At 48.0% G+C, this 20,608-nt stretch overlaps 1 protein-coding gene across 2 annotated transcripts in view; it reads right to left on the reverse strand.

The window, feature by feature from the left end:
• ATXN2L (ataxin 2 like) overlaps window positions 1-14,060 on the reverse strand; it is a 42,936-nt gene extending 28,876 nt beyond the window's left edge. Inside the window, exons 1-2 of one of the 2 annotated variants that reach the window (XM_056534478.1) lie at window positions 13,956-14,060; window positions 75-108 (exon numbers count right to left, since the gene is read on the reverse strand). Coding sequence is in view for 1 of the 2 variants with exons in the window: in XM_056534477.1 (XP_056390452.1) it covers window positions 75-108; window positions 13,395-13,549 (189 nt within the window). In the remaining variant the exon portion in view is untranslated. Of the gene's footprint in view, window positions 1-74; window positions 109-13,394; window positions 13,805-13,955 lie in introns of those variants that run through there. The other variant, XM_056534477.1, reaches the window with a different exon arrangement.
• Between the last annotated feature and the right edge of the window lie 6,548 nt (window positions 14,061-20,608).

Raw genomic sequence — 20,608 nt, forward strand, 5'->3', positions numbered from 1 at the left:
ACTCCCAGCATGCAACATCTGGGGGTTCACGGTTTGAAGAGCACTGGTCTAAAAAGAACAGAATTTTTACTTACTGGAGGCTGCAGACCCTTTACTATGCTTCGACCCCTGCAATACAAAAAAAATTAATAAAAATTAAATGTCACAGAGGAGAACAGCGTCGCCGGCGCCAACACAGAGGAGAACAGCGTCGCCGGCGCCAACACAGAGGAGAACAGCGTCGCCGGCGCCAACACAGAGGAGAACAGCGTCGCCGGCGCCAACACAGAGGAGAACAGCGTCGCCGGCGCCAACACAGAGGACATCACAGGAGAACAGTGGCGCTAATACAGAGGATCTGATACATACAGGAAACCCTAGTACAGGTATAGGCAACCTTCAGCACTGCGGATGTTGTGGACTACATCTCCCATAATGCTCTTACAACCAAAAGGCTTCCAAAGCATCATGGGAGATGTAGTCCAGAACATCCGCAGTGCTGAAGGTTGCCTATGTCAGCCCTAGTAGACATTTAAGGTATCCTGGTAATGTATTAGTAGAAAGCAGGGCTGCACGATATGGGGAAAATGTACAATTGCGATTTTGGGCCTAAATATTGAGATTGTGATATGCGAGGCAATAAAAAAAATTGTGAAATCCCCCCCATTTCATGTCCAATCGCCTCCATTTCACATCTATCCACCCATTTTATGCCCACTGCCTATTTCACATCTCCCCCTTGTCACATTCCCCTCCTCCTCCTGTCACCTTCCCCTCCTCCTTCTGTCACCTTCCCCTCCCCCTCCTGTCACATCCCCCTCCCGTCACATTCTTGTACTGCAGTAATACACTGAGTTTCTAGGGCGGATTTCAAATCTTCCGCGGGACCCGGGAAACCTAGTGTATTACTGCAGTACAAGACCTTTCTCCATTAGCCAATCACTGGCTTGACACGTGACACCACTGCGGCCAGTGATTGGCTGAAAAGGGAAAGGTCCTACTGTACTAAGAAGAGAGGTAACTCCGGAGCTGTGTGCTGTCTTTACATGTGCCTGCTCGGTGTGGCAATACGCCACTATGAGCAGACACACTGGGATGTGAGAGTCGCTGTGCGCAGTATACTCCCACATCGCGGCAGCTCTCGGCCTGGCTCATTAAGCAGGGGGAGCGGCCATGATGTGTGCGAGTACACATGTGCGGCAACTCGCACATCGCTTCAGTGTGTCAGCACGTAGCGGCGTATTGCCACTCCGAGCAGGCACATGTAAAGGCGCCATACAGAGGTCCTTCAGCGGCGGATCTGCAGCATAAAATAAGATGTAAATCCGCTCGTCTGAACGTACCCTAAGGATGCGTTCACACTGAGTAATGAGAGGAATTTACTCGAGTCATCCCTCTTGAATTCTCCGCTTAGAAATAAGTAACATCTGCTTTGCCATTGACAACAATGTGTTTTACTCTGCACAAAGATGTTCATTCTTCTTGCGGAATATGAGAGCAGAAGTCCATTGAAGCCAATGGTAAAAAAAAATTCCGCTTGAAATAGTCTCCGCACGGAATTTGCGCGGAAATTCTGCATGAAAAAAAATTAGAAATTGCAATTGGTGTTTGTAGTCCAGCAAAAAAAAAATAATTAAATAAAATAAAAATACAGTTTCTTCCTATATTCCGTGCGATTAAAAAATAAAACTCTGCGAGGATTCCTCTCCTATTCGTCAGTGTGAACGCACCCTAAAGCCTGCAAACAGTTTACTGAAGACAAGCAGACTAAGGACATGGATTACTGGAACCATCATGTCCGGGGGTCGGATGAGACCAAGATAAACTTTGGTTCAGATGGTGTCGAGTGTGTGGGGGCGACCAGGGGAGGAGGAAATGACAAGTGTCCTGTCTGCAGTAAAGATGGTGGTGGGGTGTCATGGTCTGGGCCTGCACTAGAGGGGGCTACAAATCATTGAGGGAACCATGAATGCCAACATGTCCTGTGACATACTGAAGCAGGGCAGGATCCCTCCCTATGGAGACTGGGCCGCAGGGCAGAATCCATACATGATAATGACCCCAAATACACATCCAAGACCACCACTACCTGCTAAAGAAGCTGAGGCTCTCGACAAGCATGCCTTCAGACCTACACCCTATTGTTTATACGTGGGGCCCCCTCAAACACAAGGTGGGGGAAGGACAAGGTCTCTAACATCCACCAGATTAGGCCGGGTTCATACCACTTTTTGCAATACAGTTCCCATATATTTTTTCAATTTGATAACCGCATAGAACCTTATTGAAAACCATATGCATTGACTCTCCATTGAAAACCGTATGCCAAAAGAGGCATCAGGTTGTGTCAGTTTTGCATCCTGTACGGTTTTGTCCGTTTTTCCCCCCATACCCAAAACCGTAGCCTACCATGGTTTTTGGTCCAGGTGAAAAATCGTATTGAAACTTCCATGTTAAAAAAAAAATGTGAGTCCATGGGAACCGTTTGTGTGTACGTTTCCATTCGTTTTTTGACTTTGATTGAATTTCCAAGAAAAGAAAAAACTGTGCAAAAAAGTGAAACTTTATTCATAATGGAATGAAAAGTTAAAGGGGTACTCAGTCCCTGAGACATCTTATGCCCTATCCAAAGGATAGGGGATAAGATGTCTCACGGCGGGGGTCCCGCTGCTGGGGACCCCCACGATCTTGTATTCGCCACTCATCTGTTGGAGCTGCATGCCACGGTGTCAGCTCACTAACAGCGACCACGGGGCCGGACCACTACTCCGCCCCGTGTGACATCGCCCCCCGCTATGCAAGTCTATGGGAGGGGGACGTGACGGCCAGGTGGGTGGGTTCACACCACGTTTTTTGCAATACAGTTCCCATATCAGGTTTTTGATAAAAAAAATTGATTCTTCAAAATTAGATTCAACTATCAAAACGTGTGTGCAAGTTTTAATCCGTATACGGTTTGAAAAAAATGTCAGTTTATTTTTTTTTTTAAAGCAAGAAACTTATACATTTAACTTTTTACACTATTATGAATAAAGTTTCACTTGTTTGATTGAAAGAAAAAAAAAAGTGCAAAGTCAAAAAAATGTATGGAACCGTACGCACATATGGTTCTCTACGCTTCCCATTGACTCCAATGTGTTAAAAATAAATAAAAGGTATACGTTTCAATAAGTTGTCGCCCGGATTAAAAATGTTTAATTTTGTGCAGGTCACATTTTCTGAAATTTTTCTCTTCACATGCACCAAAAAGTTGGGCTGGTGTAGTTTTAGAGACTTTTCAGTGGCTTTGTGCCTTTCCTCAAAAAGGCGCTGTTGATAAAACCCATCCACATCATGTTTATCGCCAAAATTAGTGGATTGCAACTCAAAATAAGCAGAAACGTGAAAACCGAAAGGTGTAAATAAACCCTGCTTGGGCCTTTTCTAGACACAAAAACAGTCTAAAGGCGATGGTAAAATGTCGGCCTGTATGCGTTCTGCCGGCGCAGGCTGTAGATCAGGGAGATACACTTTGGGGCGGGCAGATTATTTAGGATTTAGCGCTGTAATCAGAGAGGATTTTAGCATCTACTTTTACTTGATGTGTAGATTTAAATAAAGTTTTTTAGTATATGGGAAATATAAGGTTCTTTTTGGACTACACCAATGGTGGTGGTCTACAGAATGAACTACTAACAGCATGGGGGACAAATGTCTGAGGGGGGTAATGACCTTCGGGCTGCCCCCTCGTCATCTCTAGAACGGGAGCCATGACTATGCTGAATGTAGTGATGGATGGCCCATGTATTGTCTATGGGAGCACTGGGGATACACCTTAGTACAGTGCTTGTGTATCTACAACACTACCACAGACCAGTGTTTCCCAACCAGGGTGCCTCCAGCTGTGGCCAAACTACAACTCCCAGCATACCCGGACAGCCGTTGGCTGTCCGGGCATGCTGGGAGTTGTAGTTTGGCCACAGCTGGAGGCACCCTGGTTGGGACCCCCCCAACTGCGTTCACACTTTGGAACATACGGCTGGGGGAGGGGAAAGCCGTGCACTCCTGTACCCCAGCCGGACCGGCGCCGAACTCCATTGACTTTAATGAGCCGAACAAAGTCAAACAGTGACTTCAATCGGCTCATTTTTGCCCCGTTTCCGGTTTTGTGACCGGACCCAAAACCGCAGCAAACTATATTCTATACTCATTAAAGTCAATGGAGTTTGGCGCTGGTCCGGCTGGAATACGGGAGCGCATGGTTTTCCCCTCCCCCAGCCGGATCCGGCACCCGTATTCTCCAACCGCAGTGTGACTGGAGCCTAATATATTATATAAAAATATTGGGGGAGATTTATCAAAACCTGTGAGGAGGAAAACTTAACCAGTTGCCCATAGCAACCAATCAGATTACTACTTTCTATTTCAGAGGCCTTTTCAAAAGTGAAAGTGACCTCATTGGTTGCTATGGGCAACTGGGCAAGTTTTCCTCCTCACAGGTTTTGATAAATAAAATATTTTTATATAAAAGGTGTTGTAAAGACTTAAAGGAGTAGTACTTTTATATTAAAGGAGTAGTCCAGTGGTGAACAAGTTATGTAGGGGATACATTTCAGATCGTGGGGGGGGTCCGACTGCTGGGGCCCCCCGCGATCTGCTGTACAGGTCCCCGACAGTCCGCGGGAAGGGGGCGTGTTGACCACGGCGCGGCGGCCAACACGCCCCCTCAATACATCTCTATGGCAAAGCCGGAGATTGCAGAAGGTAGCGCTCCGGCTCTGCCATAGAGTTGTACTGAGGGGGCGTGTCAGCCGCCGCTTCGTGCCATGGTCAACACGCCCCCTTCCCGCGGACTGTCGGGGACCTGTACAGCAGATCGCGGGGGGCCCCCCCAGCAGTCGGACCCCCCCCCCCCCCCCCCCCCCACGATCTGAAACTTATCCCCTATCCTCAGGATAGGGGATAACTTGTTCACCACTGGACTACTCCTTTAATATAAAAGTACTACTCCTTTAAGTCTTTACAACACCTTTATATAAAAATATTTTATTTATCAAAACCTGTGAGGAGGAAAACTTGCTCAGTTGCCCATAGCAACCAGTGAGGTCACTTTCACTTTTGAAAAGGCCTCTGAAATAGAAAGTAGTAATCTGATTGGTTGCTATGGGCAACTGGTTAAGTTTTCCTCCTCACAGGTTTTGATAAATCTCCCCCCATTATTTTTATATAACATATTAGGCTCCAGTCACACTGCGGTTGGAGAATACGGCTGCCGGATCCGGCTGGGGGAGGAGGAAAACCATGCGCTCCCGTATTCCAGCCGGACCAGCGCCAAACTCCATTGACTTTAGTGAGTATAGAATATAGTTTGCTACGGTTTTAGGTCCGGTCACAAAACCAGATACGGGGCAAAAATGAGTATACTGGCTGTTTGACTTTGTTGGGCTCATTGAAGTCAATGGAGTTCGGTGCCGGTCCGGCTGGGGTACAGGAACGCACGGTTTTCCCCTCCCCCAGCCGGATCCGGCAGCCATATGTTCCAAAGTGTGAATGCAGCCTAACACCTATTCACAGTATAAAATTCCCCTCAAACAGCATCTATTTCAGCATTTTTGTGCACTTCTGGGCCAAAAATGTGCAAAAAATTTCATAAAATATACACTGCTCAAATAAAGGGAACACTTAAAGCGTACCCGTCAGATCCAAAAAAAATATAAAATACATTTTTAAATATATCCCTCAGTACCTAATCCTGACCATGTACATGTAATTTTTATGTGTCTAGCACCTTTATTTATTTTATTACACTTTTGATTTAGCTCACTAGTCTGAATTCCTCTCAGATGGAGGGGGCGTGGCCTCCCTGTGCAGGTCTCCGCCCCCCTCCCTCAGTATGCTGTCTGCTCACATCTCCCCTAGCGTTAGCAAAACTACAACTCCCAGCTTGTCCTCACTGACAGTAGCGGGACACAAGATGACAGTGGGAGGATATTTCCTCCAGCTCTGAGCCCTGCGCTCACAGCTGTCAATCAAGGAAGTGTGTCCATGACATAGGTGATGACTCATGGACACAGCAGGACTAGTATGTGTCCAAGCAGGCAGGGGGGGCAGTTTGACTGGACTTTTCGCTATGAAATACTGAAAAATTTTTAATGAAAGCAAATGCAAAACCTATTGGTTATACATGCTTTACAACATATCAAAAGTTTTTGTATCTGACAGTGCACATTTAAACAACACACTGTAACTCCAAATCACTGACACTTCTGTGAAATCCCACTGTCCACTCAGGAAGAACACTGATTGACAATCAATTTCACATGGAACAGACAACAGGTGGAAATTATAGGCAATTAGCAAGACACCCCCAAATAAAGGAGTGGTTCTGCAGGTGACGACCACAGACCACTTCAGTTCCTATGCATCCTGGCTGATATTTTGGTCACTTTTGAATGCTGGCAGTGCTTTCACTCTAGTGGTAGCATGAGACGGAGTCTACAACCCACACAAGTGGCTCAGGTAGTGCAGCTCATCCAGGATGGCACATCAATGCGAGCTGTGGCAAGAAGGTTTACTGTGTCTGTCAGCGTAGTGTCCAGAGCATGGAGGCGCCACCAGGAGACAGGCCAGTACATCAGGAGACGTGGAGGAGGCCGTAGGAGGGCAACAACCAGCAGAAGGACCCCTACCTCCCCTTTGTGCAAACTGTTAGACTCCATGAGGGTGGTACGAGTGCCCGACGTCCACAGGTGGGGGTTGTGCTTACAGCCCAACACCGTGCAGGACGTTTGGCATTTGCCAGAGAACACCAAGATTGGCAAATTCACCACTGGGGCCCTGTGCTCTTCACAGATGAAAGCAGGTTCACACAGGAGCACATCTGACAGAGGTGACAGAATCTGGAGACACTGTGGAGAACGTTCTGCTGCCTGCAACATCCTCCCCATCATGACGGTTTGTCAGTAATGGTGTGGGGTGGCATTTCTTTGGGGGGCCGCACAACCCTCCATGTGCTTGCCAGAGGTAGCCTGACTGCCATTAGGTACCGAGATGAGATCCTCAGACCCCTTGTGAGACCATATGCTGGTGCGGTTGGCCCTGGGTTCCTCCTAATACAAGACAATGCTAGACCTCATGTGGCTGGAGTGTGTCAGCAGTTCCTACAAGAGGAAGGCATTGATGCTATGGACTGGCCACCCGTTCCCCTGAATTCGATTGAGCACATCTGGGACGTCTCGCTCCATCCACCACAGACTGTCCAGGAGTTGGCAGATACTTTAGTCCCGGTCTGGGAGGACATCCCTCAGGAGACCATCCTCCACCTCATCAGGAGCATGCCCAGGCGTTGTAGGGAGGTCATACGGGCACGTGGAGGCCACACACACTACTGAGCCTCATTGGGACTTGTATTAAGGACATTACATAAAGTTGGATCAGCCTGTAGTGGGGTTTTCCACTGTGATTTTGAGTGTGACTCCATATCCAGACCTCCAGGGGTTGATACATTTGATTTCCATTGATAATTTTTATGAGATTTTGTTGTCAGCGCATTCAACTATGTAAAGACGAAAGTATTTCATACGATTAGTTCAGTCAGATCTAGGATGTGTTATCTTAGTGTTCCCTTTATTTTTTTTGAGCAGTGTACAGGGATGTGGGAATCCTATCGCCGGACGCCTGGGACAAGTAGTTTTGGGCACCGGGCAGGTGAATTTTTCATGGATTTAGCCCTGTATCGGACTAGCAGGGCCGGACCGACTTCGGAAATCTCACCTCACACCCGCGCTCAGGGTGTATGGAAGGGGCGGCGGTGGCCCCCAACTGATTTCAGTAGCCGGGGGCTGCTGCTCAGAGAACCCACCCCGTGCCCCAGTTTATCCTGACCACACAGAAATCCTCCCCGTGCAGTGCAGTCTATCCTCCTCTCACACAGAAATCCTCCCCGTGCAGTGCAGTCTGTCCTCCTCACACAGTCATTATGGAGGTGAAGGAGCTGTGCACGGACGTCCTCTCTCCCACTGCTCTGTGTTTTCCCCGTGCAAACTTGCAGCCTCCCTGTGGTAGATGAGGTCCTGAGGAGACAGAGCAGTGGGAGGGGATGGAGCTCTGTTCGTCCTCGCTCTCCCCCTGCTTCTTGTGTAATGTAGAGGGGGGGGGGGGGGGGGTGAAGCTCAGGTGAGGAGGCCGAGCATGCAGGTAGCAGGAAGGGTGGTTGTATATGTATGTAATGTATAATGGGGGGGGTATGTATGATGTGTGCACATGTATGGTGTGTGTACGATGTCTGTATGTATGTAATGTATGATGGGGAAACAGCGGTGGGTGTATGTATTAGAGATGAGCGAACTTACAGTAAATTCGATTCGTCACAAACTTCTCGGCTCGGCAGTTGAGGACTTATCTTGCATAAATTAGTTCAGCTTTCAGGTGCTCCGGTGGGCTGGAAAAGGTGGATACATTCCTAGGAAAGAGTCTCCAGCCACCGGAGCACCTGAAAGCTGAACTAATTTATGCAGGAAAAGTCATCTACTGCCGAGCCGAGAAGTTCGTGACGAATCGAACTTACTGTAAGTTCGCTCATCTCTAAAAAAAGAGGTTTGAGCATCGCTTAGAGGTGGAATTGAACCAGAAGAGATGACAATATCAGGTGGGAGGAATAAAAATATACATATTCAGGTATTTGCAAGTTGAAATAAAGCAAAAAAAAAAAAAAAAAAAAATACATGGATTTTGAGGAAATAAAAAATAAAAGTACCACTTTTCACCTCTAAAATCATACGAATCTGGTCTGTGTGAACATGCCCTAGTTGTCACAGCTGAGGGTTTGTATTGGTCTCATCAAAATCACACATCTCTCTACTGTTCCATGTGTTACAATGGATCAGCCTAGAGCAGTGTTTCCCAAGCAAGGTGCCTCCAGCTGTTGCAAAACTATAACTTGCAACAGCTGGAGGCACCCTGCTTGGGGAAACACTGGCCTAGAGTCCAGGGCACCCCAGAGATCAAGATACATAAGAAAGGCTGTTGCCTATAGCAAGCAATCACAACTCAGCTTTCACTTTCGCTTTCACAAGTGATTGGTTGCTATGGGCAACAGACTTCCTTTCTGTTACGGTAACCTTTTCCATGCTGCTGCCCTAGGTGTGGGGTCCGGGCACTAACCTGTTGTAAGGTCGTGTAGTGCGGCTGACGCTGATGACCTTATACTTACCAATCCCCAATCTGTGTCACCGTAATCACAGATCTTCGGTACATGTAAATGCCCTGTATGGTTGTTCCCAAGCCCTCGGTGAACGGGGTCATCCGTATGTACCGAAGATATAGGATTACGGTGGAATGGAGTCACGAATTGGGGATTGGTAAGTAGGATTGTCTTCAGTGTCACCAGCACTACACGACTGTACAACAGTGATAACAGGTGACACTGATGACAAGTCAGTCTGAAAAAGGCGCCGGGACTTGGGTTACTAGTCATTAGGGCGGTCTTTGTGCCTGCTCTCCGCCCCCTGGCACTGAGTGATTAAAGGGGTACTCCGGTGCTTAAACATCTTATCCCCTATCCAAAGGATAGAGGATAAGATGCCTGATCGCGGGGGTCCCGCCGCTGGGGACCCCCCAGGATCATGCACGCAACACCCCGTTTGTAATCAGTGCCAGGAGCGTGTTCGCTCTGGGACTGATTACCGGCGACCGCAGGACCGGCGGCGTGTGACGTCACGCCTCTGCCCCCGTGTGATGTCACGCTCCGCCCCTCAATGCAAGCCTACGGGAGGGGGCATAATAGCCATCACGCCCCCTCCCGTAGGCTTGCATTGAGGGGCGGAGGGCAACGTCACACGGGGGCGGAGGCGTGACGTCACACCCCGCCCGCCCTGCGGTTGACCATAATAAGACCCGGAGCGAACGCGCTCCAGGTCTGATTACAAATGGGGTACCGCGTGCATGATCCCGGGGGTCCCCAGTGGCGGGACGCCTGCGATTAGGCATCTTAAAGGAGTAGTCCAGTGGTGATTCAGTGGTGAGCAACTTATCCCCTATCCTAAGGATAGGGGATAAGTTGCAGATCGCGGGGGGTCCGACCGCTGGGGCCCCCCGCAATCTCCTGTACGGAGCCCCGACAGCCCGCTGGAAGGGGGCGTGTCGACCTCCGCACGAGGCGGCAGCCGACACGCCCCCTCAATACAACTCTATGGCAGAGCCGAAGCACTGCCTTCGGCAATCTCCGGCTCTGCCATAGAGATGTATTGAGGGGGCGTGTCGGCCGCCGCCTCGTGCGGGGGTCGACACCCGCTATCTCGGCGGAGAGCCGGGGCCCCGTACAGAGAGATCGCAGGGGGCCCCAGCGGTCGGACCCCCCGCGATCTCAAACTTATCCCCTATCCTTAGGATAGGGGATACGTTTTTCACCACTGGACTACCCCTTTAAGGATAGGGGATAAGATGTTTAAGCACCGGATACCCCTTTAAGCCGGCGGGGCCCCGCTGTGAGGACCGCTCCAATGACTAGTTATGAGACCCGACAGCCTTTTCAAACTAAGGCTGCATTCACACCACCACGTTTATGCAATACAGTCCCCGTATACGTGTTCAATGTGAAAACCGTACTGAACCGTATTAAAAACCGTATGTATTGACTCTCCATTGAAAACCGTATGTCAAAAGACTTATCCGGTTGCTTCTGTTTTGCGTCTTGTATGGTTTTGTCCAGTTTTTTTTCCCTGTATCCAAAACCGTAGCCTACCACAGTTGTTGGTCCGGGTGAAAAACCATATTAAACTGTATCCGCTTTTTAACATGGGAGTCAATGGAAACCGTACAGAACCATATGTGCGTGTGGTGCAAACCGGATGGAACCGTACACAAATACGGTTCTGTACGGTTCCCATTGACTCCCATGTTAAAAAGACGTATACGTTGCATCCGTTTTTAAGAAAAAAAAAAATAGTATATGTTTTAAACTTTTCACTCCATTATGAATAAAGTTTCACTTGTTTGATTGAAATTCCAAGAAAAAAAAAAAAACTGTGCAAACAAGTGAAACTTTATTCATAATGGAGTGAGAAGTTTAAAACACACTTTTTTCTTAAAAACAGATGCGACCGGACATCATTTTTCAAACCATATACAGATAAAAATTTGTACACGCGTTTTGATACAGTTTAGTCCGGTTTTGAGGAATCCGTTTTCATCAAAGACCTGATACCGGAACTGTATAGCAAAAAGGTGGTGTGAATACAGCCTAAGGGTACGTTCACATGCGCGGATTGTTTAGCGGATTCTCCGCTGCGTATTTGAAAGTGGGAGCGGGCTCTTCTCGGCTGTCCGCAGCAGATTTTCCGCGGCGGAATGTACACTGCGGAAAATCCGCCGCAAGCCCCATTGAAGTCAGTAGGGACTGTGGTGGATTTTCCGAAGTGTAAATTCCGCCGCGGAAAATCTGCTGCGGACAACCGAGAAGAGCCCGCCCCCACTTTCAAATACGCAGCGGAAAACCCGCTTTAAAAAAATCTGCGCGTGTGAACGTACCCTTAGACTGATTCTGATGACTAAATCCAGGTCGCCTCCTGCTTCTACAGCAGGGTGCCTCCGAATGTTGCAAAACTACAACTCCCAGCATGCCTACAGCAGGGTGCCTCCGAATGTTGCAAAACTACAACTCCCAGCATGCCTACATGCTGGGAGTTGTAGTGTTGTACCAATTGGAGGCACCCTGGTTAGGAAACTATGTTCTGCAGGTTTATTTCCCTGGAGTCCTGTAGGAGCAGGAGGTGACCCGAGTGTAGTCACCAGATGACGGTGTGCGGCCATAACACTGTATAGACCAGCTGTGATGCGCCATGGTATATGTTAGCACGCCTTTATGACAAAATATCAATGTAATGCTGAGGCCCACAGCAAGAACACAACTGACGCCATTCACTGACAGCAAGCAGAGATCTTCTCAACTAAATCCAGACTAAGAGTCACACAGAAATGTATTGTTTATTCGGCAGCACCAGTAACCCTGGCTATCCTTAACAGTGCCATAGGCCCAGCATGAAGGAGGAGCTCGGGAGTGTGGGGGCCCCTAAATCTTGACTCAGACAATGCAGGCACCCCAGATGGCCAGGATCGCCCCTCATAGACACTGTAGGGGCCCCACAGGACCAGGATCACAGCTCAGACACTGTAGGGGCCCCACAGGAATAGGCTCATAGGGGAGATTTATCAAAACCTGTCCAGAGGAGAAGTTGCTGAGTTGCCCATAGCAACCAATCAGATCACTTTCATTTTTTAAAAGGCCTCTGAAAACTGAAAGAAGCGATCTGATTGGTTGCTATGGGCAACTCAGCAACTTCTCCTCTGGACAGGTTTTGATCAATCTCCTCCATACAAACTACAGGGGCCCTGGCGATCACAGGATCCCGGCTCAGTGAAACCACAGACGCCCCAACAGGACCATGATCCCGACCCACAGATACTGTAGGGGCCCAGACAATCACGTGATCCCGACCCACAGATGCTGCAGGGGCCCAGACAATCACGTGATCCCGACCCACAGATGCTGCAGGGGCCCAGACAATCACGTGATCCCGACCCACAGATGCTGCAGGGGCCCAGACAATCACGTGATCCCGACCCACAGATGCTGCAGGGGCCCAGACAATCACGTGATCCCGACCCACAGATGCTGCAGGGGCCCAGACAATCACGTGATCCCGGCTCATACACACTACAGGGGCCCAGGTAATCACGTGATCCCGGCTCATACACACTACAGGGGCCCAGGTAATCACGTGATCCCGGCTCATACACACTACAGGGGCCCAGGTAATCACGTGATCCCGGCTCATACACACTACAGGGGCCCAGGTAATCACGTGATCCCGGCTCATACACACTACAGGGGCCCAGGTAATCACGTGATCCCGGCTCGTACACACTACAGGGGCCCAGGTAATCACGTGATCCCGGCTCATACACACTACAGGGGCCCAGGTAATCACGTGATCCCGGCTCATACACACTACAGGGGCCCAGGTAATCACGTGATCCCGGCTCGTACACACTACAGGGGCCCAGGTAATCACGTGATCCCAGCTCATACACCATAGGGGCCCCACAGGCCGCAGCGCTATAGGGAGGGCACAGGAAGGTCACTACTATAACTACACAGATCGAAGGGGCCCGTGTCCCGGATGGAGGGGCCCCTGCGGCAGCTCACATGGCGGACACCTGGGACATAAGGCCCGAACTATCACGGAGCATGCGCACAGCCGGTAACGGAGAAACCCTGATCTACAGTCCGCGGAGCAGACCACGTGATGGAGGGCGCCAGGGCCACGCCCCTCTCCCGCGCTATTGGCCATCCCGCACGTCGATCAGCCGCAGCCTTTCCGTTACCGGTACATTACGTTCTATTATTCCCCCCTCCTCCTCCGCTACCCTCGTCTCACCTGCCCGCTCCCGTCCTCTCCTGGTTCCGGCTCCCGGCCGGAGGGAGGTTGCCGTTGGGGCTCCCGGGAGAGCCGCTTCCTGGCGTGGACACAGCCATAGCCGCTGCTGGGGTGGCAGGTTTGCGGTTGGCCTGCGATGGCTGCTGCTTCAGCATATTCCCGGAGGAGAACGAAGGCGAGATAGCTCCGTCACTGCCGGGAGTGAACGATACCGAGCGGGTGGAGGAGCGGCTGCCGGGAAAACGGAGGCCTCACACTCGCTCCAACCGCTACCGCCGAGAGACCACTGTGCGTGGACAGGAGAGCGACCCCCGGCGGCCAATAGGAACGGCCCGACTGGAGAGGGCGGGGCCAAGTACACCCAATCAGCGCTGCGACAGCTGACCCTTCCTCGCCAACGGCATAGAGCTCCTTCATCAGCGCGCGGCAAGCGGAGGAGGGGCGGGGTCTGGGCCGAGGGTGCCGACCAATCAGACAACGGTGAAGGGGAGGGGCTCGGATTGAGGCGGCCAATGGCGTCGGTCCTCTGTGGATGCAGGGGGCGTGGCTACGGCTGCCTACCTGGCTCTTACAGACCGGGGAGGAGGGAGGAGTTTCAAAATGGCGGCATTCTACGCTAGTTTTGACGTCAAGAAACCAAATGTTGAGGTGTTGTCTGGGCTGGGACGTGCCTGAGGGCACGAGAGAGGGCGGGGCGAGCCTCGGTGTCATGGCCGCCCGCTTCTGTCGTCGGTATTGCGGGCGGTGACGTCACTGGCGTGTCATTGCTAGATAGATGGGTAGATATTTTGTAGGTGGGAGGCTCTGTCGTGATGTCACTTTATTGGGGGACGGGGAGCTGGTGTATGGGAGCAGGTATCTCCAAACCAGAAGATTTGAGGGTCACGTGGGGGGTCTAATGACGTCATTAGAACCATTACATCACGTTGACCAAATATCAGGGTTCTGATAGGTACTGATAAAATGGTTGAGATCAGTGGACTTCCAGCTGTTGCAAAACTACAACTCGCAGCATGCCCGGACAGCCAACGGCTGTCCGGGCATGCTGGGAGTTGTAGTTTTGCAACAGCTGGAGGCACCCTGGTTGGAAAACACTGTTAACCTAACTGTTAACCTATACGTTTTTATCCATTTCTTCAAATCTTGGCATTTCTCTCCCATAGGCCATGATCACACGGCATAAAAATGTGCGACATTCTGCACGTTTGAATAATTCTGCGAGCGCTAGGACCGCTCGGAAATGCACCTTCTCATAGACGGCAATGCGTTTTCCAGCGAAATCCGCAAAAATGAATAGACATGTCTATTTTTCCAGGCATCGGAATGGGGATTTCTGTGGCTGAAACATCTGCCGCGGAAACTTCACTGAGTGAAATCAATGAGGACTGTGCTGCTGCGGAATATCTGTACGGAATATAATGGCAGAATTCTGCACGGACATCCCGCCGTGTAAACATGCCCATAGAGGTCTAAAAAAAAAAAACCTCATGTGGGTTTAGCATTGGCATTTTTGCTTTTTCCCCCTATTTATTCCATAGTAATTCTTGTTGTTGATAGAATCACATAACTTGTTACGATAAAAATTCAGGGGGGAAAAACACAACTAAAACCCACTATATTTATAAATAAAAAAACACACAAGACTAAAACCCACTATATAAAAAAACACACAAGACTAAAACCCACTATATAAAAAAAAACACAAGACTAAAACCCACTATATTTATTTAAAAAACGACTAAAACTCACTATATTTATTTAAAAAAAAACACAACTAAAACACACTATATTTATAAAAAAAAAACACGAATAAAACCCACTATATTTAATTTAAAAAAACACAAATAAAACCCACTATATTTATATTTAAAAAAAAACACACACACAAGACTAAAACCCACTATATTTATAAAGAAAAAACACACAAGACTAAAACTAGGGATCGACCGATATCGATTTTTTTAGGGCCGATACCGATAATCTGTGGCCTTTTAGGCAGATAGTCGATAACAGCCGCCCGCTTCTCTCCCCCTGCCTGTCCTGGGGTCCTCCTGAGTCCCCCCCCCCCATCCTCTGGCCAGAGACCGCCGCCGCCCGCTTCTCTCCCCCCTGCCGGTCCTTAGTCCAATCGCCGCCGCTGCCCCATTGCCTCCCCCATCCCCAGTTTTATAATTACCTGTTCCCAGGGTCCGCGCTACTTCTGGCGGCGTCCTGAGCTGTCACTGTGCGCACTGACGGTGACATCGTGTTGAGGACGTCACTCGTCATTGCACAGCGTAACGCAGGACGCCGCAGGAGCCAGAAGTAGTGCGGGCGCCGGGAACAGGTAATTATAAAACCGGGGATGGGGGAGGCAATGGGGCAGCAGCAGTCTCTGGGGGGGGGTCGGCGGGGCATTATCGGATTATCGGCAAGGTAATTGACGATGCCGATAACGTCCAAAATCGTGAATATCGGCCGATAATATCGGCCAAACTGATAATCCGTCGATCCCTATCTAAAACTCGCTATATTTAAAAAAAACACAAGACTAAAACCCACTAAGGTATATTTATAAAAAAAATTAAAAAGAACACAAGACTGAAACCCACTATATTTATAAAATAAAAACACAAAACGAAAACCCACTATATTTATAAAAAAAAAACACAAGACTAAAACCCACTATATTTATAAAAAAAAAAACACAAGACTAAAACCCACTATATTTATAAAAAAAAAAACACAAGACTGAAACCCACTATATTTATAAAAAAAAAACACAAGACTAAAACCCACTATACCGTATTTATAAAAAATAAAACACAAGACGAAAACTCACTATATTTATTTAAAAAAAAAGCACAAGACTAAAACCCACTATATTTATAATAAAAAAAAAAACAACTCAAGAATATATCCAAGTGGAAACCTAGTCTTTATAAAGATTTGTCAATTACTACTATATAAAAATCTTAATCCTTCCAGTACCTATCAGCTGCTGTATGCTCCACAGGAAGTTGTGTCGTTCTTTCTAGTCTGACCACAGTGCTCTCTGCTGACACCTCTGTCCATGTCAGGAACTGTCCAGAATAGGAGCAAATCCCTGTAGAAAATGTCTCCTGCTCTGGACAGTTCCTGACATTGATAGAGGTGTCAGCAGAGAGCACTGTGGTCAGACTAGAAAGAATTACACAACTTCCTCTGGAGCAGCTGATAAGTACTGGAAGGATTAAGATTTTTAAATAGAAGTCATTTACAAATCTGTTTAACTTTCTGGCACCAGTTGATTTGATTGGGGGGGGGGGGATGTTCTCCAGAGTACACCTTTAAGTTAATCACTGTTTACACAGGGAGATGTGTGGCTAACAGCAATCATTTTAATGGTAAAGAACAATTGTTTCCCAACCGGGGTGCCTCCAGCTGTTGCAAAACTACAACTTCGGCTGTCCGGGCATGCTGGGAGTTGTAGTTTTGCAACAGCTGGAGGCACACTGGTTGGGAAACACCGTTAAAGGGGTATTCCAGGCAAAACCTTTTTTATATATATATATATCAACTGGCTCAAGAGAAAGTTAAACAGATTTGTAAATTACTTCTATTAAAAAATCTTAATCCTTCCAGTAGTTATTAGCGTCTGAAGTTTTCTGTGTAACTGCTCAATCATGATGTCACGTCCTGGGAGCTGTGCATGATGGGAAAATGTATCCCCATAGGAACTGCACAGCTCCCGGGACGTGAGTCATCAGAGAGCAGTTAGACAGAAAACAACCACTCAACTTCAGAAGCTAATAACTATTGGAAGGATTACATTTTTTTTATAGAATAATTTACAAATCTGTTTAACTTTCCGGAGCCAGTTGATATATAAGAAAAAAGTTTTGGCCTGGAATACCCCTTTAACCTATACGTTTTTATCCATTTCTTCAAATCTTGGCATTTCTCTCCCATAGGCCATGTTCACCAGGCGTAAAATGTGCGGAACGTCTTCCCCGGAAAACACGTGCGGACATTCCGCACTTTTGAATAATAATGGATTCATACAATGGATTAGATCAGTGGACCTCCAGCTGTTGCAAAACTACAATTCCCAGCATGCCCGGACAGCCATCGGCTGTCCGGGCATGCTGGGAGTTGTAGTTTTGCAACAGCTGGAGGCACCCTGATTGGGAAGCACTGGTTTGCTGGTGTGAATTATGGGGAATGAGCGTTCCTAGAAAAGGGTCTTTACTCCCCAATCTGCCTCTCGTCACTAGAGATGAGCGAACTTACAGTAAATTCGATTCGTCACGGACTTCTCGGCTCGGCAGTTGATGTCTTATCATGCGTAAATTAGTTTAGCTTTCAGGGGCTCCGGTGGGCTGGAAAAGGTGGATACAGTTCTAGGAAAGAGTCACCTAGGACTGTATCCACCTTTTCCAGCCCACGGGAGCACCGGAAAGCTGAACTAATTTATACAGGAAAAGTCATCAACTGCCGAGCCGAGAAGTTCGTGATGAATCGAATTTACTGTAAGTTCGCTCATCTCTACTCGTCACCTATCAGACTCCCCTCCTGTGCAGGAAATAAAGCTCTCTACACATAATGGACTCCTAAAATATAACAATGGGTCTCACCTCTGAGGGTCTCTGGGTATCACAGGTATTTCTTACACATGGTAAATAGCAGCGGGAACAATACGTCTCTACCCCTCGGTTATAAAGGAAATGAAGGACGACAGCAGGGAGCCATACTGCGCCCAACCAGTCTGATAAGTCATTGGCCCCATCATTGTTTCTTAGCGGGGGATGGAGCCCTGTGTGAGGAGCTAAAGGATTTTAAAGGGGTACTCCGGTGAAAAACTTTTTTTTTTTTTAAATCAACTGGTACCAGAAAGTTAAACAGATTTGTAAATTACTTCTATTAAAAAAAATCTTAATCCTTCCAGTACTTATTAGCTGCTGAATACTACAGAGGAAATGATTTTCGTTTTGGAACACAGTGCTCTCTGCTGACACCTGTCCATTTTAAGAACTGTCCAGAGTAGGAGAAAATCCCCATAGAAAACATATGCTGCTCCGGACAGTTCCTAAAATGGACAGAGATGTCAGCAGAGAGCACTGTGTTCCATAAAGAAAAGCATTTCCTCTGTAGTTTACAGCCGCTAATAAATACTGGAAGGATTAAGATTTTTTAATAGAAGTAATTTACAAATCTGTTTAACTTTCTGCCACCAGTGGATTTACAAAAAAAAAAGAAAAAAAGTTTTCCAATGGAGTACCCCTTTAATTCCAGATAGAACCGGGTGTCACCAAGCAAGGCCATAGACCGGTGTTTCCCAACCAGGGTGTCTCCAGTTGTTGCAAAACTACTACTGGGAGTTGTAGTGTTGAAACAGCTGGAGCCACCCTGGTTGGGATACCCTAACATAGGGAAAGAAAAAACCCTATTCTTGTGCATGCTGGTTAGATATGTCCCGATACCATTTTTTTTTTTTCATTTCATTTTAAAGGGGTACTCCGGTGAAAAACTTTTTTTTTTTTTTTTTTTTTTAAATCTACTGGTGCCAGAAAGTTAAACAGATTTGTAAATTACTTCTATTAAAAAATCTTAATCCTTCCTGTACTTATTAGCTGCTGGATACTACAGTGGAAATTCTTTTCCGTTTGAAACCCAGTGCTCTCTGCTGACATCTCTGTCCATTTTAGAAACTGTCCAGTGTAAAAGGAAATCCCCATAGCAAACATTAGCTGTTCTGGACAGTTCCTAAAATGGACAGAGATGTCAGCAGAGAGCACTGTGGTCATAATGTCAGCAGAGAGCTCTGTGTTTCAAACGGAAAATAATTTCCACTGTAGTATTCAGCAGCTAATAAGTACAGGAAGGATTAAAGGACAACTGCAGCGGAATTACACTTATCCCCTTTCCACAGGATAGGGGATAAGTGTTTGATCGCGGGGGGTCCGACCGCTGGGACCCCCCTCGATCTCCCTAACGGGGTGCCGGCATTAGCGCCCATGGTGACATAGCATAGACCTAGAGGTTGATGGTGACGCCCCGTCTCCTCCCCGTCCCCATACAGTTCTATGGGGGATGCGGGGAGGCACGAATGCTGCCTCCCCGCCTCTCCCATAGAGATGTATGGAGTAGGCGTGCCGTCCGCAACGTCATGCTGCGGCTGGCACGCCCCCTGCACGGGAGAGCCGCGGCCCCGTACAGGAGATCGCCGGGGGCCCCAGCGTTCGGACCCCCCAGCGATCAAACACTTATCCCCTATCTTGAGAATAGGGGATAAGTGTTTGTACTGCTGCAGATGTCCTTTAAGATTTTTTAATAGAAGTCATTTACAAATCTTTTTAACTTTCTGCCACCAGATGATTTAAAAAAAAAAATGTTTTTCATCGGAGTACCCCTTTGAGACAGAGTACAAGCACCAATACTTGTACTTGCTGATACCAATTACCGATACTATTTTTCAATGTCAGGTTTTTTTTTTGTTTTTTTTTTAATGGGGAAAAAGGGAATAGTTTTTATTAGAAAAAGGGAAATATATAGATATACATTTTATTTTATTTATACTTTTTGAAAAGGGGGTGATTGAAATTTTATTGAAACATTTTTTTAAAACTATTTTTGAGACTATTACATTCAATTTGTAGATTGCATACACTGATCAATGATATGCCATAGCATAGCATGGATCAGTGTTATCGGCGCTCCTTTACTACTGCCTGTCATACCTGGCTGCACTATAGGAGTGATGATCAGACGGCACTGTAAGGGACCTCCGGCCGTCCTCTCAGCTGGTCTGGACATTGCGATTTCACCGCGGTGATCCCGATCTGCATCCCTGACCTAACCAGCAGTTAACTTCAGAACTTGATCGCCACATCGATCGGTGATCTCCGGTATTAGCCACAGCTCCCGGGCCTGACCCGCTATGATGCGGTGTCACCACGTGACTCCGCGTTATAGTATGGGAGCGGGCGCAGAGAGTACAGGTACGCCCTGCGCACTTAAGAGGTTGAAGGAGAATTGTGGCACTACACTTAACTCACCTTCCTACGTTCCCCCGTTGTGCGGATATTGGCATCCCGTTCCTCCAGTGCTGTTCTGCTTCCTGTTTCTTGGGCTCGAAACGTCACACTGCAGTCAGTATATCGCCAGCTGCAGTGCTGTCCCGCCTCGGCCGGTGATAGGTTGAGCGCACTGTCATGTAAGGGGCCCGGGCAGCAGGGAGAAGACGGGGCCCAGGC

The sequence above is a fragment of the Hyla sarda genome, chromosome 8, assembly GCF_029499605.1.
Source record: "Hyla sarda isolate aHylSar1 chromosome 8, aHylSar1.hap1, whole genome shotgun sequence".
Taxonomy (NCBI): domain Eukaryota; kingdom Metazoa; phylum Chordata; class Amphibia; order Anura; family Hylidae; genus Hyla; species Hyla sarda.